A 26384-nucleotide genomic window follows, 5' to 3' on the forward strand; every position below is an offset into this window, starting at 1 on the left:
TTCATAAATATTATCTTTCAACGCTAGCGGTTTATTAGGAAATGTGGCTTTGTATTTGTCCATGTGTGTGTGACAAATCCCCTCTTTCTTTGCCATATCTGTGGATGTGCACTCTGTGTGTATTTTGTACTGTATGGCTACAAGCCAGACCTGTGCAAACATATGTCAGTTTCAATCAGGGGAGGATGCACTAGCACAGTGACGCAGAGACACAGCTACAGGAAGAGATTAGCAGCGTTTAGATTGATACTGGTTGGGTCGAGAGATGCAGGCCTAGTCGTGATGGAGGGATTGAAGAGAGAGATGAAAAGAGAGATGTAGGTATTTAGGGAAAGAGAAATGTGATTCATGAAAGAGGGATGAACTGAGTGGTTGTGATTAAAGAGCGAAACGCAGCATTTGCAGACGCCAGCTGTGTGTGACATGTTTTCAGGCTTGTGCTGTTTGCATGGACAGTTTCTGTTTGTGTGAGAGGCTTTACGTGTCTCTACTCTCTGTGTACATTAGGCTGTAGGCCTGGTTATCATTCAGGCTGGTGTGAAAGAGCTGAAGGAAAATCCCTCTGCATTCTTGCATGCAAGAGTATTCTAATACTTTGGAGTTCAATGTGTTTACATGCACCGATTTGTGTGACGCTCAGTTAGGGTCATGTTGAGGTCATAGTTATCGACATCCCTAGACAGTCACTGGTCCTCTACATATATAACATGAACGTTGATCTAGTATAGAGTGTCAAGCAGTCATTATTAGTATGTGTGTATATGTGTGTCGTGAGTTTGAGTTAACAGTCATGGGTGACAAATAGCTCACACGAATCAGAGACCTTACGCAGTCATAAAATGTTGCAGATCTGAATCAATCTCACTCACCTCTTTTGTATTCAGATATTTTCACACAAGTACTACATAGCTTTTGATTTCTTAGGAATTCGTTGCAAAGTTATTTGAAGGATATTTTGCTCATTAGATTCTGGCCAATGAATTGCCTATACCGAGAGTTAAGGGATTAATAAGATAGAAGTAAAAATAATTTCTTGATGACTTAACAGATATTCTTGGCTTGCTTTCAGATGAAACACTGTATGCTTTTAGATAATTTGTAGTAGCTACATGTCTGACACTGTCAATTCAGTTAGAGATAAACACATACCCGGCAAACTCCGGTGAACACAGGAGACTGACTTTATAGGATATTAATAGTTATTTATAAAAAAAAATAGTTGTTGTTTCCATAAGAGTACAATTTCAAGTAAGCAAAACCCTGACAATAGTCATAATCTAAAAAAATATTAGGGCTGTCAATCGATTAAATCGTGATTAATCACATCATTGTCCATAGTAAATTGCGATTAATCGCAAATTAATCACCCATTTTATATCTGTTCAAAATGTACCTTAAAGGGAGATACCTCAGGAGTGGACAAATATGCTTGCTTTATGCAAATGTATGTATATATTTATATTTATATTTATTATTGGAAATCAACTGACAACACAGAACAATGACAAATATTGTCCAGAAACCCTCACAGGTACTGCATTTAGCATAAAAAATATGCTCAAATCATAATATGGCAAACTGCAGCCCAACAGGCAACAACAGCTGTCAGTGTGTCAGTGTGTTGACTTGACTATGAATTGCCCCAAACTGCATGTGATTATCATAAAGTGAGCATGTCTGTAAAGGGGAGACTCGTGGGTACCCAGAGAACCCATTCATTCACACAGCTTGAGGTCAGAGGTCAAGGGACCCCTTTGAAAATGGCCAGTTTGGAGCGTTATATAGCCTCCTCCCAAGCTAGTATAACATGGATTCCTTAGGTTTTCTAGTTTCATATGATACCAGTATTTTCACTCTAGCTTTAAAACTGAGCCCGCTACAACCTCTGAATGATCGATTGCATTAAGGCGTTAAAGACATTACTGCCATTAAAATGAATTTACCTTAACGAGTTATTATGGCGTTAACTTTGAGAGCCCTAGAGAACATTTATCCTAACTTAAACCAATCTGTTTTAAATATATTCTCAATCCCAGCAAAACAACTGTACAACTAAGTGGCAGTTTAATTTTCCATTGATAAAAATAAACTTTCTCAGTATTGCTGCAAAAAATAGGGCTGTCACTTTTCATGATAAAAAAAATTTGAGAGCTGCAATGATTAATCAATGAGTTGTCAACTATTAAATTAATCGCCAACTATTTTGATGATCGATTAATCGGTTTGAGTACTTTTATTTAAGAAAAAAAGGTCAAAATTCTCTGATTCCTGCTTCTTAAATGTGAATATTTTCTGGTTTCTTTACTCCTCTATGACAGTAAACTGAATATCTTTGAGTTGTGGAAAAAACAAGACATTTGAGGACGTCATCTTGGGCTTTGGGAAACACTGATCAACATTTTTTTTTTACCATTTTCTGACATTTTATAGACCAAACAACTAATCAATTAATGGAGAAAATAATTGACAGATTAATTGACAATGAAAATAATTGTTAGTTGCAGCCCTAGAAAATGTATATTAAAAACTCTGTACAAAACCACTGGCTACAGTGTGAGAGTACTTTTGACTAGGGCTGTCCTCGACTAAAGAAATTGTTAGTCGACTAACACTCATACGACTTTGTTGACTAATAGATTGGTTGATTTAATCAACAGATCAGTAAAATTGATATTCTCCACAAAGACTCACACAAAAGCACCACTTTAAATCTTGTGTTTACCCGAGATGTGCTCATAAGTTTCTTAGAAATAAGTCATTCAGAATGAAATAAGCATAAAAAATGATTAATAGACTAAAGAAATCTATAAATAAGAGAGGACAGCCCTAACTTTGACCACAGACAGTAACAGCCCAGCCACTGCTTGAGGGAACGTGTTTGTGTGTGTCTTGCAGTAGATTTAATACGTGCAGTTTAATTTGTACACTGACCCTCAATTATCAGGGTTTACTTTTGGACAAAACACATTTACGTTTGCATAAATAGATGTGCCCATGAAGGTGTGCATGTTTGTGTGTGTGAGAGATCACAAATGATGCTGGAGAGACAGCCCTTCTGCCAGTCGTTGTCCCAGCAGCTATCAGATGGGTGACTCATGGCAGATAGGATTTCATTAGCAGACATCAGACCGTCCACAGAATAGAGGAGCCATTGATTTTCACCATATCAGCAGGGAGAGAGGCAGAGGGAGAGAGAAAGGGAAGTTAGAGGTACAGAGAGAAAACTGCACATCAGTGAAACTAAACCACACGACACAAAGCACCTGTCATCTGTAGCCCCTCTGTAAGACGCTGCTGAGGAGTACTGAACTGTGTCTATAATGAAAGATGGCCGCAAAGGATTTTTGATATTCTCCTAGTCTCTCAGTATTTTTTTTATGCCAATATCATTCAGCAAATTGTTAAGATTCACCAGGAGAGGACAGAGATGGACTAGACCTTTCTTCTGAAAACTGTAGCTCTTATGGGGAGTGCACTCTGTAATCTCTGCTGCATCTCAGCTCCTGTGTTTTGGGTCTTTGACATGCAGTATTACAGTTTGTCGTAGCAGTAATTGTTTTCACAGCTTGCATCCTTCCTCCACCTTCGCCCGCAGACTATTCCAGTTCATGATTCCCATTACTTTTATAGTTTGTGTGGTTGTATAATAATCAAGAACTATCATAAATAAAAGGAAATGGGCTGACTCAAACTATTAATTCTGTCTGCCTGGAAGTGTTGATAAAAGGAGGAGTGATGGGAAAAATGCTGAATGTCAGTTGCAGCCTTCAAGTGACTCAGTAATGTCAGTGCTTTTCAGTGTCACCCCAGTTGAGGGTAAACCACATCATGCTGTGTCATGTGACGTCAAAAGACAGAGGGGTCATGCAGTGTGGCATGAATTAAGTGACGCCTTCTTCTTTGTCCTTGCATGCTTTGATGTCACCTGAGAGACCAGGCTTTATTTTATGTCATCAGACAGCTCACTTTATTATGCATTAGGGCTGTCAACGTTAACATGATAACAACGCGTTAAAGCAAAATCGTTTTAATGCCACTAATGTCTTTAACGCATTAACACAATCGATCTTCCGGAGGTTGTAGCGGGCTCAGTTTTAAAGCTAGAGTGAAGATATTGGCATCATATGAAACTATAAAACCTAAGGAATCCATTGGTACCAACCATGTCATACTAGCTTGCCATGAACGCTCCAAACTTGTGCTAAATTTTGGCAAGGAAAAACTGGCATGGCCATTTTCAGAGGGATCCCTTAACTTCTGGTCTCAAAACATGTGAATGAGAATGGGTTCTCTGGGTACCCATGAGTCTCCCCTTTACAGACATGCCCACTTTATGATAATCACATGCAGTTTGTGGTAAGTCATAGTCAAGTCAGCACACTGACACACTGACAGCTGTTGTTGCCTGTTGGGCTGCAGTTTGCAATGTTATGATTTGAGTATATTTTTTATGCTAAATGCAGTACCTGTGAGGGTTTCTGGACAATATTTGTCATTGTTTTACGTTATTAATTGATTTCCAGTAATAAATATATACATACATTTACATAAAGCGGGAATATTTGCCCACTCCCATGTTGATAAAAGTATTAAAGACTTGACAAATCTCCCTTTAAGGTACATTTTAAATTGATAAAAAAATTTAATTTATTTGCGATTAACCATGGACAATAATGCGATTAATCGCGATTAAATATTTGAATCAATTGACAGCCCTATTATGCATTTCTATGAAGTCAGCATTGGAGAAGTGACTGACTGATAAAGGCCGGAAAGGACAGAAACAGCAATAGATAAGAGACAAAAAAAGACTGAGGTTGTTTACTCTGGTTGAATAATTGCCAAAATAACGTGCAATCAACATATAGCTTATAAACCCAAATTATTTGACAGTTTTGTGCTTTGCCAGACAGTACAGGAGAAAATAACAGTACGAGAGGTGGGAGTGTTTCTTTTTACACCCCAGACTCATCACTCCCAACTGTAAAACATTCCTCAGAGATTCAGCACCTCATCGCCCTTATTGTTCAGGGAGTGAGTGAGATTCATATTTGGTCATTTGGCATCATTTCCAAAAACAAATGGGCTAGGCAGACCCATGTGACTAGATTACTATTTATCCAAATTAAAAAGGGAAATTGGAGGAGAAGGAAGATACTCCCCTCACTTTCCCACGATGTTAACCACTATCCACAGCTGGTGAGGGCGATGCAGGAATAGGACTGCCTTCCTATCTTATGTCTTCTGAATTGAGATCGGGCTGTCTAACAAGTCCTTTCAACGTCAGCAGAATGTGTCATCCTTGACGGTTGTTTGAGGTTGATTTGCATTTAACACAAATACAAGTTTGGCAGACTTTTCTCCCCCAATGCTGTGGGCTCCCCCCCCCCCAGCAGTATCACAAGGTTATGTTTTGTCCTTTCTTTCCCCCCTGTGGCAAGTCATAACGCTCTCTGCAAATAGTCTTATTTGCTAACATTTGGGAACTAAAATGGAGACAGTTGTCATATCAAGTATTCCCTTCTCTTGAGCTCCTTTTTGCTTTATTACATCCCTGCAGGATTACAATTTGCATTTACTATTTGTACCCTGATCAATGCATTTATACTGGTAAACCAGTCCCTGTTGCTCTATATGTAAGATTCTGTCTAAACTGAATTGTGGGAGATGTTTTCTTTATGCACTGAGTCAAGCCTCTCATATTAGTGCCTCAAAGCTATCTGCAAAGCTATAATCATCTCTTTCGTTCCTCAATTAAATATTTAGAATGCATGCCTTCTGCTTCATTTCAATAACATCGACCTAAAATTGAAACTCGTCCAAAACATCAGCAATAAGGAATGGTGTTTCATATTCTTTTTAATCACAGTGTGAGCCAGAGAGGGAGAGGACGGCAGGGTGTAATCCAGCGGTTTTAACCCTACACTGTTTAAGCACACTAATGGAGTTCTGCGTGGTGCAAACGTGTTTGTGCATCTGTCTCTGTGTGCATTAGTATGTGTGTATCTGTGCATGCATGCAGCTGATTCAGGACTGCTGCTTGATATACAGTAGAGTCACACTGTCCTCCATTTTGCATGCTTTAGTGCAAGCAGTTGTAGCAGGATTCTCCTGCAATGGCCCCTTTTGTTGTTTTAGGAGTACCAGCGCGTTACATAACATGCAGTCACTAAGAACATTGTCTTTTTTTCCCCAGTACCTTTTGCGCAGCTTACACAACATTGCGTACACAACGTGTACATACTGACAAAAAAATATGTTGTCCCAATTGAGACATAGAGAAATTTACAGAGCAGAGCAAGAAAACGATTAGTTTCAACATTTGTATTCTTTCTTTATTTGTTTCACATTCACATGAACCTATTTCTGTTGCTTTTTGGAAGTCCCTATACTGTCAAGAATGGCAGGGGAAGGATGGGAGAAAAAAACAAACAGTTCACGAGTGATAATTTAATGTTATGCCTTTGCAAAGGCTGCATGTGGTGTGTTTGCACAAGCAGACAGAGCCAGCAGCATGACCCATGTTCTGTACTGTAATTTACTATGTTGAGATTATATCTTCAGGAACTGAACAGTCTGTAGTCAACCTGCAGGTTATGTAAGATTTTCCATAACGCCAGATTGCTGGCCATTAGTGTGACATTGGATTGATGGTGTATTCCCTCAAAGTGCTTCCAGATCTTGCGGTTTAGTTGTATTTCTCCACATCCCCTCTCTCTTTCTGCTTTTTCACCCGCCGTGTGTCACTCTCACTTTCACTTCCCCTCCTCTCCTTTTAGAGACAAACAAGCGCTCCACCTTTTTGATGACATCAGCAGTTCTTTATTTGAGGGCTGTGACTGTGAGAAGATGCAGTCAGAGGTTTTTAATAAGCCCTTGTCTTAATGGACCATAGACAGTCAGGACATTCCTTTGGCAACCAAAAGCTGACCAAACCTATAATCTGGGTGTGAACAGGGGAGGGGTGGAGCAGCGGTCTGCCTCAACCAGAATGAACTGAGATTAGATTTTTGGGAGGGAATAAGGCACATGTAATCCACAGGAATTTGGGCCAGCTTTTTAGGGTCCTACCTCAATGAGAACAACAAGAGATGTAGGACAAGACAGAACATTTGTTGCTGATCTCATCCGTTTTAATGGATGGCTCGTCAGTTCTGTGTCTCTCCAATGTGCAGAGTTCACGCTGTTGTATGATTCCTTCTCTCGTCCCCTCCTCCTTTCTCTGTCCTCATTTTCATGATTGTTTTTTTTCTACAAACGAAGTAATTTCCTGTGCTCCCTCGGGGCACATAGAAGGAGGACGTGACCAGGCTGCATCTGAGCTACTGATACATATCAACTTTCTGTCAAGCCTCATCTGGACAAGACCACACACACACATACACACACAGCCTGGTAACACATCGTGTGCAGCACTGCTCATGTGGAAACTTTTCATTCTGGGCAGCCTCATAATCTGACTGGCAATCTACTGTACGCCTCTGTGCCTGTGTCTCATTCCCTCTCTCTCTCTCTCACACATCACATGTCTTTCTCACTGGCAAACACACCATATTCATAGCCGAATCATATAGCTGGCACGGTAACTGAAAGATGTGGGATTGGCTGCTGGGAAAGCAGTACCCAGAGGAGAAGTGATGCAGGAGTCTGTCCACATCCATCTTCTATGTCTCTCTCAGTTATAGCCCCATTCATCTTTTTTGTGTTTTAATTCTGCTGTTGTCTCTTTTTGTTTTTCTCTCGAAGTACAAGGACTTTGTATTGAAATAATCCAGACAAAGCATCCGGGGAGTCAAAATGAATAAACCTGTGGAGTTGTTGAAAAGCTAGAGGTTTAATCCCTGGTAGTAGCAGCACACAGGTTTGTTGAGGACCCCTTGGCGACGGCTGAGCTGGCGGCTAGCAGCTAACGGTGATAACGGCACTAACAGTTATCAGCATTAACCGCCATATGAGCGCAGTGCAGAGTGGCGGCGATTAGCTAGCCAGTAGGGCACACACACAAGGACTGCTACATAAACAAAATAGGGAGAAGCTTGGATTACAGCACACACAGAGGGAGAGTGACTTCATTCTCTGCTCAGGTAGACATTACTGCTCTATATCTTTATATAGCAAATAGCTGTTTGATGCTATATTAATGCTCTGAATTTAGAATTTAGTGTGGCTTTAATGTGGTTCTCAACTAAGCAATGAGCAATTTAACGTTGCACTTCCATAAAGTTGGAGGACGCACAAGAGATGGACTTTCCGGTTCCATTCTATGAATTAAGCACCAAAAAACGCTGAATCCTACCCTTCCTATAATGCAATTCGACAGGAACTTTCATTAGATACTGCCGACCTCAGTTTATACAGCAAGATTTCTGTTATAATTATGGACTGTGGTGTGTACTCAAAGGTAGAGCAGGTCGTCCACCAATCGGAAGGTCAGTGGTTCGATCCCCGGATCCTGATGGGCAGCTTGGCACCTTGCATGACAGCCTCTGCCATCAGTGTATGAATGTGTGTGTGAATGGGTGAATGCTGACATGTAGTGTAAAGTACTATGAGTGGTTGGAAGACCAGAAAAGCGCTGTATAAATGCAAGTCGATAGAGTAATTTTGTAGGATCCAAGGCCAAGCTGAGAAAACCCCTGATGACATTGTCAGGTTTATTTTCTCAGGCTTGACAAAGCTCCTACAGAGCCACAGAAGACATCATATACAGGCTGAGTACTAATAGTACTCCCCATGACTAGTAAACTAATCTATATGTGCATAAGTTTTAAAACACAGAACCAAATAGGGCTGCAATTAAGAAATAATCATTAATCATGTAATTAGTCCTAAAATGTCAACAGAAATGCAAATACCCATCACAACTAAGCTACCAGTGTCCAAAGTGCACTCTTAGTCAAACAGCCCAAAAGCAAATTTACTCTTGAATTTGAGAAGCTGTAACCAGAAAATATATATACAGTATATATACATTTTTTTATCAGATAAACAGCTCCAACTATTAATTGATGAGCGAAGTATTTAGCTAATCAGTTAATCCAAGAATAATTTCATCACAACAGCAAATCAAACTTGCCATACAAAAAGTGAAAATTTGATGAGTGGCGCTTTAAGGAGTGTGTCTCCAGAGACTCCAAAGTGCTCAGTCTATCTGCTCCGTGCAGAGTACTGAAAGCAGTGCTGACCTATGAGGAACTGACACTCTGATGAATGGCCTTATCTTACTAACAGGACTTGTGGGAGGAAAGGCAGTTTATTAATTAAGCTCTGCTTTACCATCACTTCTATGTGCATACATGAAGACCGCCAAACACACGGAGTAGAAGAAGAAAGGAACAGAGAAAGGAGGAATAAAAAAGGGCAGGGTAAAGTGAAAGGGTTGTTAAACTCTGTTGCATCATGTTGTGTGATTTTAATAGCAGTATTTATGGACTTTCTGGTATTTATGAGTAATCAGTTCATCCCTCCCTTATTAGTCAATGCCCAGCTCTAGTTTTTACAAGAGTTTATTGGATAGAATCAAAGCCTTTTACCTGATTGGTTACTTGGTACATTGGCTGACAGAAAAGGGGATGGCATTGAAAAGAGAGCCCATACAGTACACTGGCAAAACAAAATTCCCAGGAATATATCTACCAACACACACCACCTCTTAGACACACACTCCTATTTTATATAACCTTGATATAAAGCTGTGCTGGGGATCATAAAGGTAATGTTCAATGGGTGTAATTGAGAGGGGAAGCTGAGTTTCTGTAGCATAACGTACAGTTTCACTGTTGTAAAATACGGACTCGATTTTATGATGTCTAGTCTCACCATAAAGTCTCAGTTCTACCATCAGAGCAATCAAGGTGGGCAAATAACACTCAAACTGCTGTTCCAAGATCTCAATTGTGGCTTTGGACGGTTACCTAGGGCCGAAGCCTAAATGATTCATGTAAGCCAAAAAACTGCCGTAAAACTCTTTTACTTCTGTCCTTCCACACAGTTTTTCCCGGAACTGTAGTTTCTTGATATTGTGAGACAACGTCATGAACACTTCCAGCACAATGGCTCTGCAATAAATACTACCTTTGTAAAGCAGGGATTTAACATTTATAAGCCTCAGAAAGGGAGTAATCATTGCAGGGCTGTTGTGTCAGATTGCATTACATGGTACAGGATTGCATGATATTTTGTTAAGCCCTCGTATGTGCACAAAGCTATATTCAGTATATCATAGAGGTGCTGCAGTACTGTACATGCAATAGCAATATAGACCACATGTTGGTATAGATTAGCCTGAGCAATATTGTTTGGAAGTTTCCAGTCTTGGCTCTCTCATTTTCCAGTTTTGGTTTAGAACATTGACCTTTTAGCAAATATTGATTGAACTGTCTGAAATCATCATGGTACTTTTACAGTCATTTCTTTTCCCCTGAGCAGAGTAACGAGGCTTATGTGTGTGTGTGTGTGTGTGTGGAGAGGATTTAATCAGGTTGATCCAGTCATACAGGAGACAGAGGACACTGTTCATCCAGATCCCCTTCCTGTTGGTTAGTGATCTCAGTATTTGATATTTAATGTTTGGTAGTCTCAGTAAACTGCACTATATCTGCAGAGTATTGCTTTGTGTTCTTTGCTCTCCCCACGGTGTGTGATTTAATCTCCACAGTGTTTTGTGACAAAACTCACCATAAGCTTTTATAAACACACACAAGCACTTTGCATGTTTACCTTCTCCTAGTCTTTTTGCTCCAGTAGTGTGGTGGGGCCTCAGAAAGGTCAGTAGGTCAGGCAGTCTGTGCATTCAGTACTTGGCTACAGAGCAACAATTCTCAAAAAAGCTACAGACCAGATAGCCTTGAAATTTAAGTTTAACTTGAAGTATTAATATTCATGTTCCCCAAAGTATGATTTAAGTGTCCTCCTGATCTTTCATCGAGCACAAATTGAACCCAGGCCCAAACACAACAAGCATCAAAATCTAATACACATATTGCCATTGCACATTCATGTTCAGTAGAGGTCTTCTTCATCGTGACAACATGCAGAAAATATGTCACCAGATTGCCATTTTCAGAGGACAATGATGCTCTCAAGGAGATACAGTATTTTATTTTAACACATTATGGCCTATCCTCTTGAACCTATAGACGATCCACCTCAGGACAAACGTGGGAACAGCCCCTAGGGGCTCTGTTCATGTCTCTGTTTAGTAGCTGTTTATTCTTAATCATTATTGGCAAGTCTGCTCTTTAAAATTGTAAAATTGAGTCATCAGTGACTCATCACATGTGGGCTTGTGTTTGCTTCGTACGTAGGTGTGTGTGTGTTTGTGTGTGTGTGTGTGTGTGCGTGTGTGAAATGTTTTCTCACCACAGACCCTCCATCCTTCCACCTGCTTCTCAGTACAATGGAGAGTTCGTACTCAGTGCAAACACAGATCTCCCGGTTTTGAAAAAAGAAATAATAATCCATCCTCTCATCTGTGAATCACACTTCATTGTACACCCACACTGAGTTTTGCCTTTTGGCTCATTTACTTTGAATCATTGCATTTGATATTAAAATGGAGACAAATCTCTGGACAGATGAGTCATTTTATGTATTTAGCATATTTGCTTTTCCGCAATCTTAGAATGCATTCTGTGAATCAAGGCAACCTTTAGTGTTAAATGTATCTTCATAATAGAAGAATCAGATGAATTGGCAAACAATGAGCCTGGAAATGATGAGCAGAAAAACAATCAACCAACAAACGTACAGGAAGTTTCTTTTTATATGGTATCACCCATAGAAATAGATTACGAGTAGACCGGCCATTGGATTGTTTTCCGTGGTCAGTTGACAAGTAGCCTACAAAATAAAATGGCAATAGTAGTTGGTTGTCAATGCTGTTCGGCACATTTTCTGTTACCAGTGTAGCATTAAAGCATGGCGGAATTAGCAACATAGCTAACTAAAAATCAAATAAAATTAATATCAAATATTTTATATAATAAATGTACAATATATATTCTGTACAAAAATTAAAAAACAAAAACATGTAAAAGAAAGACAAATTATTTGTGATCTCTCTCATCTCTGGCCTAGTAAATGAAAAAAGAAAAACGGGTGCCTGCCCACTGATCACCATGATCCCCTGTGTGTTTATTGATTTGTGATCTGTGTTTGCTGACAAGTGATCAATGTTTCGATCCCATAAGCATGTTTGTCACGATTATCTGTCTATTATGGCTGTAGCTCTCATTTAACACACCATTTACTGCAACATTTGCTGGTCTAACAACCCTCAAAAAACACCACCAAAATACTGGTTCATATAACACTGTTTGCATTTGCTCGCAGCCCAGGGGTTCACATAAGCCAGATGAAAACTACCAAGTTATCAAATGATGGTAGACAGCTGAGATATATATTTTTTTTAATTTGCAGACCAAGCCACAGCTAAAACATCAGATTAATATTATTTTGATCCTCTGGGATGTCCATGTGTTCTGTTTCTACTAGATGTACAAGTGGGCAACAGTTTTCTAGCATCTTAGCCAGAAGAAGTTGATATTTCTAACACCATAGAAATAGCATAGGTGTAGAATGGACATTCCCATTCAAATCAACATAGCAGTATGGTCAGAGTGACCATTTTTATGTGTACCGTTGCCATTGCAACCCCTGTAGCGGCTGACTTCAGTATAAACTAAACCGACTTGCAACAAGTCAGAGACTCACTGAGGTGAGGTTTTACAGTAACGACTAAAACAAGCAGTGGAGTAGTAACGTTACGAAGCATAGAGAGAGTGTGGATGATAAACATGCTTATGGGATCGAAACGTTGATCACTTGTCAGCAAACACAGATCACAAGTCAATAAAAACACAGGGGATCATAGTGATCAATGGGCAGGCTCCTGTTTTTTTTCCATTTACGAGGACAGAGATTTTCACAAATAATTTGTCTTTCTTTTACAATTTAAAAAATAATAATAATAATTTTATATTTGTGTATAGAATGTTTCTATTGTGGGCATTTATTATGTCAAATTATTTGATATTAATTTGATTTTGTTTACTGTTAGCACTCACTTTTGCAACAGCGTGCATCTCCTTACTTTACCATACTGTACTTTACTTTATGCAGCTGTCTAGTCCCGTCAGTGTTAGTTATATTGTGTCACCTTAGAAAACTACATCCAGGAGACTCTTGATCAATATGTGATTGTAACGATCTAGGCTGGAGCACTGAGAACTCATCATCATGTCTATCTTGTCCTCACATAAATGAGCGGAGGGATAATAAATGTCTTTGCTGTTTAAATCCTGAGCCAAAAGACAAGCAGGGACCTACTGCAGAAAAAGGAAACATTTAAATTGAATTTGCTTGAAGGTCAACAGTTAACTTTTAAGTGCCGTTGGAGCTGCAGTCCACCTTCCTTATGTTCCTTATGCTTTTTGTCTGATGATATAACACAAAATATTTTCTCTGCCCGTTAGAGAAGTTCTGTACTCAAGAAATTACATTTTACATCAGAAACAAGACGGTTGCAGTAATTCTGTCTTTGGTATGTGTGCTTTCAACCTAGAGCCAACTAGCACGTCAGTCTCACACCTTACTGGCCCATCAAAGTATTTTTCTACTCATTTCAGTATGTTGTATTATGCAGGAAAGGGACGTGTATTTATTTAGTAAATGCATTTCTGAATACACAAAACTATTCATCTGTAACTTTGTTTTGCCATTTTATAATAGTATTATGCATCTTTTTGAAAACTTGTACAAGAGTAGAACTATTATCATGAGGAATGAGAGACAGCAGGCCCATTTAGCGAGCACACAGCGTGCTGGTGATGGAGGCCAATGTACGCCGAGAGCATGCATATCGGGAGAAGACACCCGAATAAGACTGATGGCTTCATTTCTCCCCAGCGTCTGTGGAACGACTGCTGCTCTAGCTGAACTGATTGTTGAACGTCACTCCACACCTAAGCCAATGTGCCAGGTAACCGTGGCTAGTAAATGCAGCATGCATGCACGAGGATATTTTTCTCGCCTTACTATTTCATCTTTCTATGGTAATGCTGCAGCTGGTGGCTGCAGATGACATTTCTGGGTATTGTCAGATTAATGTGGATGAAAGAGGAAGGGAGGATTTCTACTTTTTGTTCTTTCCCTTCAGTGGCGGCTGCGGTGATCTGTTTTGATAGGAGGACATAACTGAAATAGCAGGGGACTCGTCTCCAGGGGAGAGTCGGAGGCCTAGCAGGGGTTTTTGACAACTGTACTCTGACAACACCACCATACATACACGGCATTTGAAGGAGCTTGTATAAAAAACTGTTGCCCGCCGACTATACGCGACCCTCAAGTTGTGGCTCAGTTAGTGTAAAGTTTAGAAGTTTCAAACTACTTTCAGAGTCTGCCCTATAAATGGCAAAACAATGAACTATGAATGTTTTAAAGCAAGCTCAGAGAGCAGGGATCCCTGCTGGTTCTCAAGAGCTTAAAATCCCATTTGTGATTTGCTAATGCTTTGAGAGATATACTTAAACTTTCACAGCATGTTATCTTTGATGGAATCTTGCAAACTAACTGTCACGCATTGAACACATAGCTTCATTATGATTCACATTATCTAGTCAGAAATAACCATTCGTTTGATGTCTATGTGACAGACTGTGACATGAGCAGCAGCGCAATGAGCACCAGCTGGAGGAGGAGAGGGCACTTGGTTCCCATATCTGCCTCTCTGATCTATGAAAGTCTTGTGTCAATAAATGGACAGACTGGTGGAAAATGCATCTTCTCCTTGTGTCTTTGTGCCAAAGATCCATGTTAAAAGCCACTTTGTTGGCTCTGCAGCGGGGTCATTTGCCACACAGACCTTGGTGGATGCTATTTGGAGCCCGGGGATGGGAACCATGAGTGCTGGCTGTTTATAAAGACAGAAGTGAGGAAGGAGGGGAAGAGATGAGGAACAATGATGGGGGGTGGAAGAAGAGACAGACAGACAGACAAATGCTGCATATGATCTCACGCCGAATCCTATAATATGTGGTAGGGCTGGACTACATGACGATATATATATCGTCAAAAGAATAGAAAAATGTCTAATGTCTATCTAAATGTCTAAAAAATAATTAGTACTTTTCATTTGTCAAGTATTTAATTCACACAGGAGTATACAAAAATAGGCTTTACGATATGGTTATTTCAAATAGACTATTATTTGGGCCGATATCGAGTACCGATCTGATACCAGGGTTTAATTAATAAGCTGTATGCCTCACTGTGTGGAAGTGACTGGGATCAATCTTTTACGGGTAAGGCAACATCAGGCTTGACTTAAACATTGCTTTCTTAACTTTGTAAAAATTGTAAATTTAGTGAATTGTTATTTATTATTAAAATAATAAAATTGTGCACCAGCAACTTGGTAAATTTTTTTCAAAATTAACAGGAACAGGAAATTCAGGTGTACATTTTTTTTAATGCAGCAACAAATTGGTCAAAACTTAAACAGGAATTAAAATTTCAGTGTATAAACATAGAACAAAATTGAATAGATCTGCCCCATTGTCATCGATACCCTATTCAGCTATTTGAGTTAGTATGAGCCCGATATCCGATCCGGTATCGGTGCATCCCTATACAGGACAAACGGTGATATAATGTTACTTTTATTAGTTTCCCGATTAAATGATTATTCGCTTGGTCAATATCAGAAAATAATGACATATGCCAAACATATTTTGCTAGAGCTCAAGTTGATATATTCAAATTACTTGTTTTTTTTCCCCACAATCAAAATACCCAGATTATTCAGTTTACTGTCATATAAATGTAGAAAATCAGCAAATATTCACATTTAAGGAGTTGGATTTTTTAATCAAAATTGTTGCTGACTAATCTGTTTTATGTCACATTCAGACAAAACAAGCACTTTGAAGATGTTAGCTTGGGCTCTGTGAAACTGTGATGGCTATTTTTACCATTTTCATTTTATAAACCAGATAATTAATCGATTAATCAAATAAATAATTTACAGTTTAATCAATAATAACCCGTAGTTGCTGCCCTAGTCTGTTCATTAAATGCTTATGCTTACTTATCTGTCAATGGATGAAATATTAGATACAGAATTTAGGCGGAGTAAGTGCACAGATGGATGAATCGCCATCGTTCTGGCATTCTCAATCATCTTTTGTTCGTCTCTGCACTGCCGGCATGCTGCTTTATGGTTTCTGGCCCTGACCCACTTTCCTTAGAGCTGGGTGACGTCACTCGATGAAACATCTCTCTTTTTTTTTTTTCAAAGGGTGCATCTGTGCAACAAAACAGGCATGTATCATCCAACTCCTAATGTGTGTGTTTGTGTGTGCATCGGGTACGTTATTACTGCAACTGTTACAGTTGATAGCTCACAGTGCAGCCACCTGGACAGTACAGTCAAGGCCTAATTTTAGCATCCACAGGCACAAACGCAAACTGACACCCTCTCTTTGTCTTTCCTCTGCCACACTGACACAGGCTCTTTCACTGAAACACAGTGAGGCTGAAGGTGATGGCTGTCGATGGCCTATAGCTTTCTGTTTGTGCCAGGTAATGAGACAGGGGGGACATTTCCACAGACAGATTCTCTCCTCTTGGCTTCTTCTGTTAGATTCTTCCTCCATCTTTAGGGAAAGGGAGGTTAGAGAAGTGGCGACTTAAATCCTGAGACTAGCAGGGGAGATGTAGGTGGGGGAGATTGACTAAATGGCTTTCTTCCTTCCTGTGCCAGTAGCGATATAGACTCTGTGCACTGCCTTGTTTGTGTTGCATTCTGTGAAACTGTGTTTGTGTCTATGAAGTTAGTTGGCATCTCTCTACATAAAAGAAATCTTAAGACATGCTGCCTCATATTTAAAGGTTTATTGTGACTGTGTAGCATAGTAGCTGCTAAATAGATGCGTATGGTTTTCGTAAGCACATCCTTCCTTTTTTAACGGTACACTTCAGTGTTGAGACTTTGAGATTTTCGGCTCCACTGCAGAAACAGTGCATGAAATAAGATGGAGGCTGCATTCACATAGCTGCACGTCACGTGTCCTGTGGTGATGTTAGAGCATTTTTCTGCCTCAGCATCATTGCAGCATTGCGAGGTCATTGCTAGTGTATCTGCCAGTCTTGAGCAGCTTTTCTCTCCTCACCTGCCTCCTCCTCTTCCTCCTCATGCCTCTCAGGGCCAGCAGGATGGATGAGTCACTCCAACAAAAAAAGCTTTTTAAACCTTCTGTTTGCAATATGCTTGTCTATCTCTTCGTTTGTCCACTGTATGTCACTCTGCCTATCTCGGTGCGTGCAGTGTCCTTGTCTACCGTTTCTTACAGCCTGTCTGTCTGCAGGTTTTTTTTTTCTGTCTGCTTGTTTATGTTCCCGCCAGCATTCGTCTTGTTCTACTAATTACTCCTCTCCTTGTCTGCTAACCTGTCTGCCTGTCTGTCAGTGGATCCACATGCTTCTCCTCGTGCTTATAGTCAACAGCCTGACTCAATACACGCAACAACAACCGCAGCATCGTCTTCACACTTTAGTTCTCTCATGCTGTTCTCCCACCTGAGCATGCTCTGACATGCATGTTACACAGGATTATAATCATTCACTTTTAGAACGAAAATATAAATTATAAAGGCACTGAATTAGAGTTAGAAAATGTGATCAGCTTTCTTAGATGTTCACTTATAATAAAGCATTTGAGAATAGTTTACCTCCAAAATCAATCTATAAATGCGATTGCAGTGTTTGTGGTTTGTCAAAGATTTCACTAAGATCCCCACCTGCTGTTTTATTCATCAATGGCTGACTATTTCAACCGTTTATCCATCACTTTAAGTTAACCATTTCAACATCAGTTTAAGCTAACTATGTGGTCAATTATTTATTTTGGTTATTGGTCAAAACTTAAACAGGAATTCAAATTACGGTCTATAATGTAGATGGTATGTAAACATAGAACTGAATTCAATAGGTCGGCCTCATTATCACCGATACCCGATCCAGCTATTGAGTCAGTATCGGGCCAATATCCGATTCGCTATCGGTGCACCCCTATACAAGACAAATGGCGATGTTACTTTCAGTTTGTGCTGACTCCTCAACACGGTCCTTTATAAATGGAACAGCCCCGTCTGTAAGCATGAGCTTAGCCGAAAATCCGGCTACGTACTGTGTGTGTTGACGAAAGAGTCCTCCAACAAGTAGCATGAACAAACAAACGCGTTTGCATATGGCTGTTGTTGGCTTGAAAAAAGGAAATTAATCCATTCTTGTCTAGTGCTTTCTGCTTTAGGAAGGCAAACAAAATTAATTTTCCGCCGCAACCAAAATAGGACTTCCTGGGAGACATCCGGTTGAGCATCCATGTGTTGAGCGCGTCCCTGTACTTCGGCAATGTAGAACTAAAACATTAGGAAGTGTTCCAACGGTCAGAAGCCAGTCTGAAACCTGATGTTTTTGCTCACAGGAAATACTTTTACATACGTTTACCTCATTATTTGACAGTTTGGCCATGTCATCTGATATTTTAATCTAATTATATATGACAGAAAATAAGGAAAGGCATAATAGGTCCCCTTTTAAGGACATAATTAACCACCAAACAAAGACAGAGGGCTACCATATAGGAACACTACAGGTCTTATTTGGGTTTCTGACAAACAGTCCAACATATCTTGGCCTAGATGTAGTAATATGTTAACTATTTTCTAGATAGCTTTTGATTTAATCTATTTAATAAAGGGAGAAATGTATACATGTACCCTGTACTTATACCTGTGCCAACTTCATGTGATCAAAACGATGATTTGTGAGAATCAAAGTCTGAACTAATTTAAAAACGATATTACGCCTAGCAAAGCACTTGAATTGAAGCATTATTTATGCTACAGAACTGTCCACCATTGTCTGTTATGAATGTTGTCGTTACCGCAATGCATTGTAGAATATTATGCCGCCATAGTGTCCAGCATTTGCATACTGTAAACTTTCACCAGAAATAGTATGCAATTTACGTATTATTGGTTTCATTCTAAGGTTTCGGATATACTAAAATATATCACACTATTTAGTGTACTAAATAGCATGCTACTATGGAATTTCGGACGCAACCTTACTGTGTTTCAAGATGGTCTTTTTTATTAAAGGCAGTGTTGAAGCCAGCCTCTTCCTGTAGGTTGAAGGGTGGACCCCACAGTTATAATAATAACACACTGTACTGCTGGTGGTGTTCCTCCTGTTGTGAGTTTATTTTCTCTTCTTGGGACCCTTTCTAAACTTAGCTTCCCACTCCTCTAAGATTATCTTGAACCTTAGATTCTCAACTATTTTCAGAGACCAGATTAACATTATTTTTAAAATAATTCCCTAGAAATGAAGTCCCTCAGACACACTAGGAAAAAAAACCTTTTCTATACGTGCTCTCCGGAGCGAAATGTTTGAATGTCTAACTCTGGTCAGTGTACCGTTGCTCTTCAGTTGTCATGTAGTTTTTTTCGGTTTGGCAGTGTCCAGTCCTGTTTGGCTTCATGTCCTTTGGCTTTCTCCTAGAATTGCATTACTGTGTCTTGAGAAGAGACCACTAATTATGTTAGCACTTGTGCTAGCATCCCTCTGAACGGAAGCCATTAAGTCATTAAACAGTGTGTACTGCACGCTCTGTTATTTCCTTCTCCGTTAATTAACCCCTGCCATACGCATTCGTGTACTCTTTCACATCAACGTCATTCAATCAGATTTGCTGTACTCTAACCATGGGATAGTAATGTATTGCATTATTTTTAAATTACGCTTGTCAGTTGAATCATGTGTGAATACAATTGCAATGTATCTGTTTGGATCATTTTGTATGTTTGATCTGTTTGTACAGAGATTATAAATATTAAACCGTGGAATGGTACGAAGAGTTAGGTTACATTATTCTGCTTATTTATACTTTGTTTAATTAGTGTCAGTTATTCCCACCTTTATAGCCACATAAAAAAGCAGAAAATCTGTAGACGTACACTCATGAAAGTGCAGTTTAAGAACAGATATGCCATAAGGACAGACGGTAGGTTGTCGGGTCTCTATATGCTACTTCTATGCCGGTTTTTCGCCATAATTTTTGGCAATCCACCCATGTTTTTCTTATTTTGATTTTCTCAAAATGATACTCAACAAGCCAATGAAATTAAAGGAAAAAACATGGGAAACAAAAGGTAAATGACATTAAAAGTGAATTAATAATGCAGATTTTGATCTCATGTAATGCAGAATGCATACTTTCTGTAGCCAGGGTACAGCTGCCAGGTTCACACTGTCACGTCCGAACAAAATACTCTTTCATTAGCACAGCTGTAAACCTGTCAGCTCTTGCTTGGGGGCAAAGCTTGATTTACAGGAGAGGGAAACAGACCTAAAGAAGAAGACAAAATAGGAGGCTAATAAAGGGGCAATAACTCCAGAAGATATTTATTGAAGACATCAACGTAAGCCTGAAACGAGATGTCAGCGTAAAAAAATGTGCTTCTGACAAATTGGATTAAATACATCCTGCTGAAAAGAAAGTGTAGTTTAAAAACAGACTCAGAATCTTAAAAATGAGTTCAATTTGGTTTTCCCTCAGTGGAAAAGAAGATGCTGCCAGGGTGCAAGTTGCTTTAACGAGATGAAGAAATCTCCCCAGCTGGCAGTATCATGAGGGATAATTATATACAACCAGAATTTGACATCAAATTAACTAAAAAACTGGTGCTTCTGAATGGCATCAAAATGAATGAATAAATATAAGAATTGAAGCTGCAGAGAGTCAAAAAGAAACTAAGCTGTAACTGAAGTGTTGAAACTTTGTTGGCTTTGCAGAACAGCTGTTGAAGGAACAATTAAAGCTCCCTTCCCCTATTACGCTAAAGGCCGAGAGAGCACACTGTGTCCTCATACTGCGACCTCCGACAGATGCCTCGCCAAGATCAGAAAGAGGGAAACCGTCAAACCACAGAATGAAAGTAGGAATCTTTCGTCTGGCTTCAAAGAGATGAAACCTTCAGTACTTTAGGGGATAAAACTTGATTTCAGTTATGGGAAGGAGCTGGCTGTATGTGTGCACATTTTCTTTGGATCTGTAAAATGCAACAGAATGACCAAACAACACATACGCACTCACAAGCACCCACACAAACAGTATGATAGTTCCAGCTTGCTTGCTACAAAAGTATTGTTCTTAAAAAGATACTGAAAAAAAGCACTCCTCTTGGTCATGCATTGCCTACAGTAGCTCAAGGCCACAGCTGTTAATTTTTCATTTTATAATTGATATTTCAAAGTGTCCAACTTGTGAGACATGCTGCACTGGTATAACATCGCTACAAGAAATATTGTGTTAACCTAAACATAAAACGTACATTGTTATCCAGTACCTTGAACAATGACTTTAGCCAATTTGCAAAACTGAAATTTCTGTTTCTGATCATGAATAGACGTGAGATGGTTGAAAAAAAACGACATGGCGACGGCCAAAAACCAAGATGCCGAACTCAAGGCTTCAAAACAGCAGTCCACAAACGAATGGGTGACGTCATGGTGACTACGTTCACCCCTTATATACAGTCTATGTTTGTAAGGCATGTGGTCCCACCCTCAATTATACACACAAATATATAATATTTTCTATACATCTCAAATGAGATAAACAAACTGTATGTGTGAGATGATGTCATACATATGTTTATCTCATTTTTGCCCTCCTTCTCTGAGTAATGACTTTGGTAGCTCTTATAGAAACAGGTGCTGCTTCCTAACACCTCATCACCTGTAGTGGCTATGAATATTCATCAAGCTCTGGTCTGTGTGCATGTCTCTGCATATGCTCTTAAAATGTCTGCAGGGACATGTGTGCCTACCTTTGTGTATATAGGGACAAGCCTTTGTATTTGTGAATGTGTCGTCATTCTGTATGTATGTGTGTGCTTTTCCTCTGAAGTGGGACATAAATTATATTTGAGCTGTGGCCGTTTACAGGATGCAAGGTAGAATATGCTAGCAGGATCAATGAGAGGGTATTTCTGGGTGAGACTCCTCACGGCCAACAGGCCTTTCTGGATCGATTTCCCACTTTGGGTTCAGCAATGCTGGTGCAAATATTAGAGCACTAAAGAAACTGCATCTAACGCAAGAAATGATGGCATTTGTCTTTAATTTATGAGTGAAGTCACTGGTGTTGAATTTAAGTACCAGACGCAGATCAGGAACAGGATCATGATACCTTGTGGGTGTGTGTGTGTGTGTGTTCATGCGTGTGGGTTAGGGAGAGGTAGCATCATGTTCCTGCTCAGAGGCTCAGTGTATACCTGCATGTGGTACGAGGAAGAGATAGGTTGGTCATGGTGATGAGTTCACGACCAGACAAGGACAAGGAAGAATGAGAGTCGAGGAATTACCAGAAAAGAAATGGAGGGGGACAACTGGGCTTTCATCTGGGGTAAGAATAAGCCAGGGACGGGCATTTGAGATTTGTTTCTTTGGCATAATTGTAGAGTATAAAATCAATCATACTAAATCTGTATTAGGGCTGGGACGATACACCTATCTCCTGATTCGATACTATCACAATATTTGGGTGCCATTTCGATATGTATTGCGATTCGATATTGCGATTTTTGTTAACTTTTTTAACACCAGACCATGGGGAAAAGTTGAATCATACACTTCTAGGGACTTATACTTTGGAAAATATCTGAATGAATACAGTAAGAAATAAGTTTCAGCATGTACTGTATGTAGTGTCACAGCCTGGCTCAAAGGCTGCGACAAAGAGTGAGACAGACACGAGGTGGCAGCAAAAGAACACCTTATTTTTTATTTTTTTTACAAAACACAAAAGTCAGTCAATATTACGTGTGGAAATTAGTGGTGTGGAACATATATGGGTGTGTGTGAATGTGTGTGGTGGAAAGAGCAAAAAAGAACTTCATGTCTGTGCCATGCTGCTGAGGGTGTTGAGTCTTCCAGAGAGAGAGAGAGAGATGTCCTGAAATCAAATATATCAGTCATTGTCAGGAATCATTTATTAATACATTCCCTCACAAATGAGTGATATTTTCTTTTAATTTATAAGGGACATGTAATGTTTTAAACTGCTGGTGGATATAATCCATCAATCTTATTTCCATATATGTATTTTGTGTATACAGTTCCCTTTGTTAACATCTTATTTTGAAAACTGGACGTAGTTCCGCTAACTTCACCAAGTCCATTGCTAGCTCTGCAGTCAGCTCCGTTCTCTTTATACATCCATGGTCAGCTCCATCGGGGCCGTTTCAATGCATTCATCATGAATGTCAGTATTTGGGTGCTCTACAGTTTTAGCGTTGGCTGATTTGACCACTGTGGCTGGTGGACAGCATTTGGCTGATGGCTGGTGCTAATTTCCAACTCTGACGCAAACCGTCCAACGTTTTCTGCTTTGACGTTTCGGCTCACTGCGACTGGCACCTTTTTGTTTTGGTTTACGGATACGGAACAGATATGATGTCATGTTGCTCAGACTTCAACAGTAAAAGCCGTAACTTCCTTCTACTTCCGTATAGACTCAACTGAAGCAAATATATTGATTCTGTCATTAAAAAATCTATTTCAAAATCGCAAAAAAAGAAATCGTGATACATAGGTGAAACCATTTTTTTCCCAACCCCTGCTAGAGACAGATTGTGATTCAACTTCCTCCAAAGTAAGAGGTGATGATTGAATTGGATATTTGAACAACTTTAGAAGATGTGTGGCATATAAACGGTACTATAATATAATGCTCTAGTTCAGTACAATGGTATTTGAGTTGATTTATTTGCTGTAAACTTCTGTTGTTAATTCAGTCCATAGTACACCCTGATAGTGAAGCGAAACTTGAGCAGTTGTTTTTGTTGTTGAAAAAGATGATGTGAAAAGAACCTGCAAAAATGTGGTGAAAACTACATTTTCAGTTGGTTAACTGGAGAAAATGAAGGTGAAAATGAGGCTGAAATGGGAGGTTACGTGTGGACAGAGTACTTCTCCTCCTTTTTCTGCGTATGCTGCGTTTCTCCTGCACTCAACTGAGGTTGGATGTGCACACTATCCACTTTCCTTCCAAATTTAGTATTTGTTTCAAGGTCCAGATGTTCCATTTAAGAATTTTTTTTCTGAAAGCTACTGCAACTGTTCTTCAGGCCAGAACAGGCTCTCACACTTGTTGCTGTAACAACACAGTCATCATTTGTATTGCTGGTCAGTGAGCAGCTCCATTAGAGCATCTGTCAAAGTCACACTGTCATGTTTGCAGTAGATGTGAAGGGACAGAGCCTTATTGATTTCATCAGCTAAGTCTGTACACAATGGATCTCCCATGCTTTCTGTAGCATTATGGATTGAAGTTTTGTACATTACTACAACAGGTTCCTCTTAGCTCTCTAAGCTATTCTTGTTAAATTATTGGCGCATTGATTTTTGCAGTGCTAATGATTTTTTCATTCCAAAATCAGTCCAAAGTATTGCAAGGCTTTCTGTCCATCTGCGATGACCATGAACACATTTTTAGTTCTGAAAGACAGTGTTTGCCTTCACAGCGATGCAGCCAGTCACTCAATAATACATAAAAACGTCGTCTTTAATCTCCTGGATGATAGATGCAGCACAGCTGACCCCATCTGCCCTTTAACCCACCCACAGACACCACCTTTTAGTCATGCCTTTGGTGTCTCTTCATGCAATAATTCGCCCTTTTTCCTCTTCTTTCTCCTCAGGATTGAAAAAGCGTACCAGGAAGGCCTTTGGGATACGGAAGAAAGAAAAGGACAATGACTCCACGTAAGTCCTGATCCAGTACTTAAAAGTTATTTTAAGAAGAACAATCATTCAGTACATATACATTACAGCAGAAAGAAAGGATTAGAATAAGTAAAAACAATTACAGGATTAGTATTCAGTGCAAGTCTCGTCAAATAGATGTTAGACAGCTGCTTCCCTTGCTTCCAAGAGTCTACCTGTCACTCGATCTACAGAATAATGGGCATACTTAAAATATCCAGTGCTTTTGACATCGCTTGTTTGCATACAGCTGATGTCATTTCTGTCATATCATGCTGGAAATATTCTGAAGTAATGCAAACACAGCAGGATCAAAATTAGATTTAATAGACCACTAATGAAGTACTTGGTCAGCTTGCAGAATCTCTGTAAGCGTGATCGTTTCCCTGTGGTGTTTCTGTAACTGTGCACGAGACACTTGCTGTAAAAGGTTTGTGTGCTGTGATGTGTGAGCGAATCAGTGTGTGGGTATGGTGGCGTGAAAAGGTTTTCCTTGAATACCCCCTTTTAAATATTTTGGCTCGACTAATTAGCAAAGCACTTGATTTTAAAATGAAAGCTCACATGTTAAGTGACGTTTATTCTCTCTTTTCTTCTCTCTGCTTCTTTAAATCCTCACAGGGGGTCCCCAGACAGAGACGGCGGTGTAAGTAACAGAGAATATTTAAATATGTATCAGTCAATTAATTCATTTATGAATGACTATTCACTCTCCATGTGTATTACTGGAGGAAATCAAGTCTGGTTGTTTTGAGTTCATCATTTATTTTCTTTGTTCTTTTTACTGCCAGGAGCCTCCAGAGGTTGAATCGGTACTGAACTCTAGTCTCTAGTCCTTTGGAGTAGATTAATCCCTAGAATAGTTAAACTGGTTATAGACATCGTAGTACGTTCTTCAGCTCATCAGTCAGCCGGCAGTGTTGCTGTTTCAGCTATTGTTTCATTATCAGGCTCTCTGAGGAGACTTTGAGAGAAAAACAAAGCAAAAGGGCAACAGGATATCCCCCTGAGTCCTTTGGTGTACTTTGAAGAGACCTAAATGTTGAAATATTATCCAGCACTGTTGGACAATTTGCAGCATGTTGGATAATAACAACAATAATCATCATCATTATCAGATCATTAGTGTCCAAGTGGAGAAAACGGAGAACAAATTAGTACCTGTAAGAGGAAAATAGGAATCTGTGGGACAGTCTCACATGACATGACATCCAGAGTACACAGCATCAAGGTTTATAGGCCAGAACTGGCTGCACCGTAGTTCCTCTAAACAGTAGCTAGCATAGAAACACATCCAGTGGTAGCGCAGTAGTGCTGAATATACTGTAGCTTCACTGTCTGCTGGGATTTTAATCAAAGTGTGTCTCTCCTCTCAGTCTCAGAAGAAGACCAACGGAGCCCCTAATGGCTTCTACGGAGACATCGACTGGGACAGATATGTAAGTATTAGGATTATTATTTTATGCTGATTTCAATTTGATGCTGTGTGTGTGAGTGTGCATGGGTTTTTATTTGATTGTGTAGATGTTTTGGTTCTTATTGCGGTGTGA

The 26384-nt window shown here is 39.6% G+C and overlaps 1 protein-coding gene across 10 annotated transcripts in view; it reads left to right on the forward strand.

Moving 5' to 3' along the window:
* sgip1a (SH3GL interacting endocytic adaptor 1a) overlaps window positions 1–26384 on the forward strand; it is a 94421-nt gene that overhangs the window by 33116 nt on the left and 34921 nt on the right. For 9 of the 10 annotated variants that reach the window (XM_037770577.1, XM_037770571.1, XM_037770574.1 and 6 more), the window contains 3 exons: window positions 24771–24834; window positions 25456–25480; window positions 26211–26273. In XM_037770577.1, the coding sequence (XP_037626505.1) occupies window positions 24771–24834; window positions 25456–25480; window positions 26211–26273 (152 nt within the window). Of the gene's footprint in view, window positions 1–24770; window positions 24835–25455; window positions 25481–25517; window positions 25647–26210; window positions 26274–26384 lie in introns of those variants that run through there. The other variant, XM_037770578.1, reaches the window with a different exon arrangement.

The sequence above is a fragment of the Sebastes umbrosus genome, chromosome 5 (assembly GCF_015220745.1).
Source record: "Sebastes umbrosus isolate fSebUmb1 chromosome 5, fSebUmb1.pri, whole genome shotgun sequence".
NCBI classification, from domain to species: domain Eukaryota; kingdom Metazoa; phylum Chordata; class Actinopteri; order Perciformes; family Sebastidae; genus Sebastes; species Sebastes umbrosus.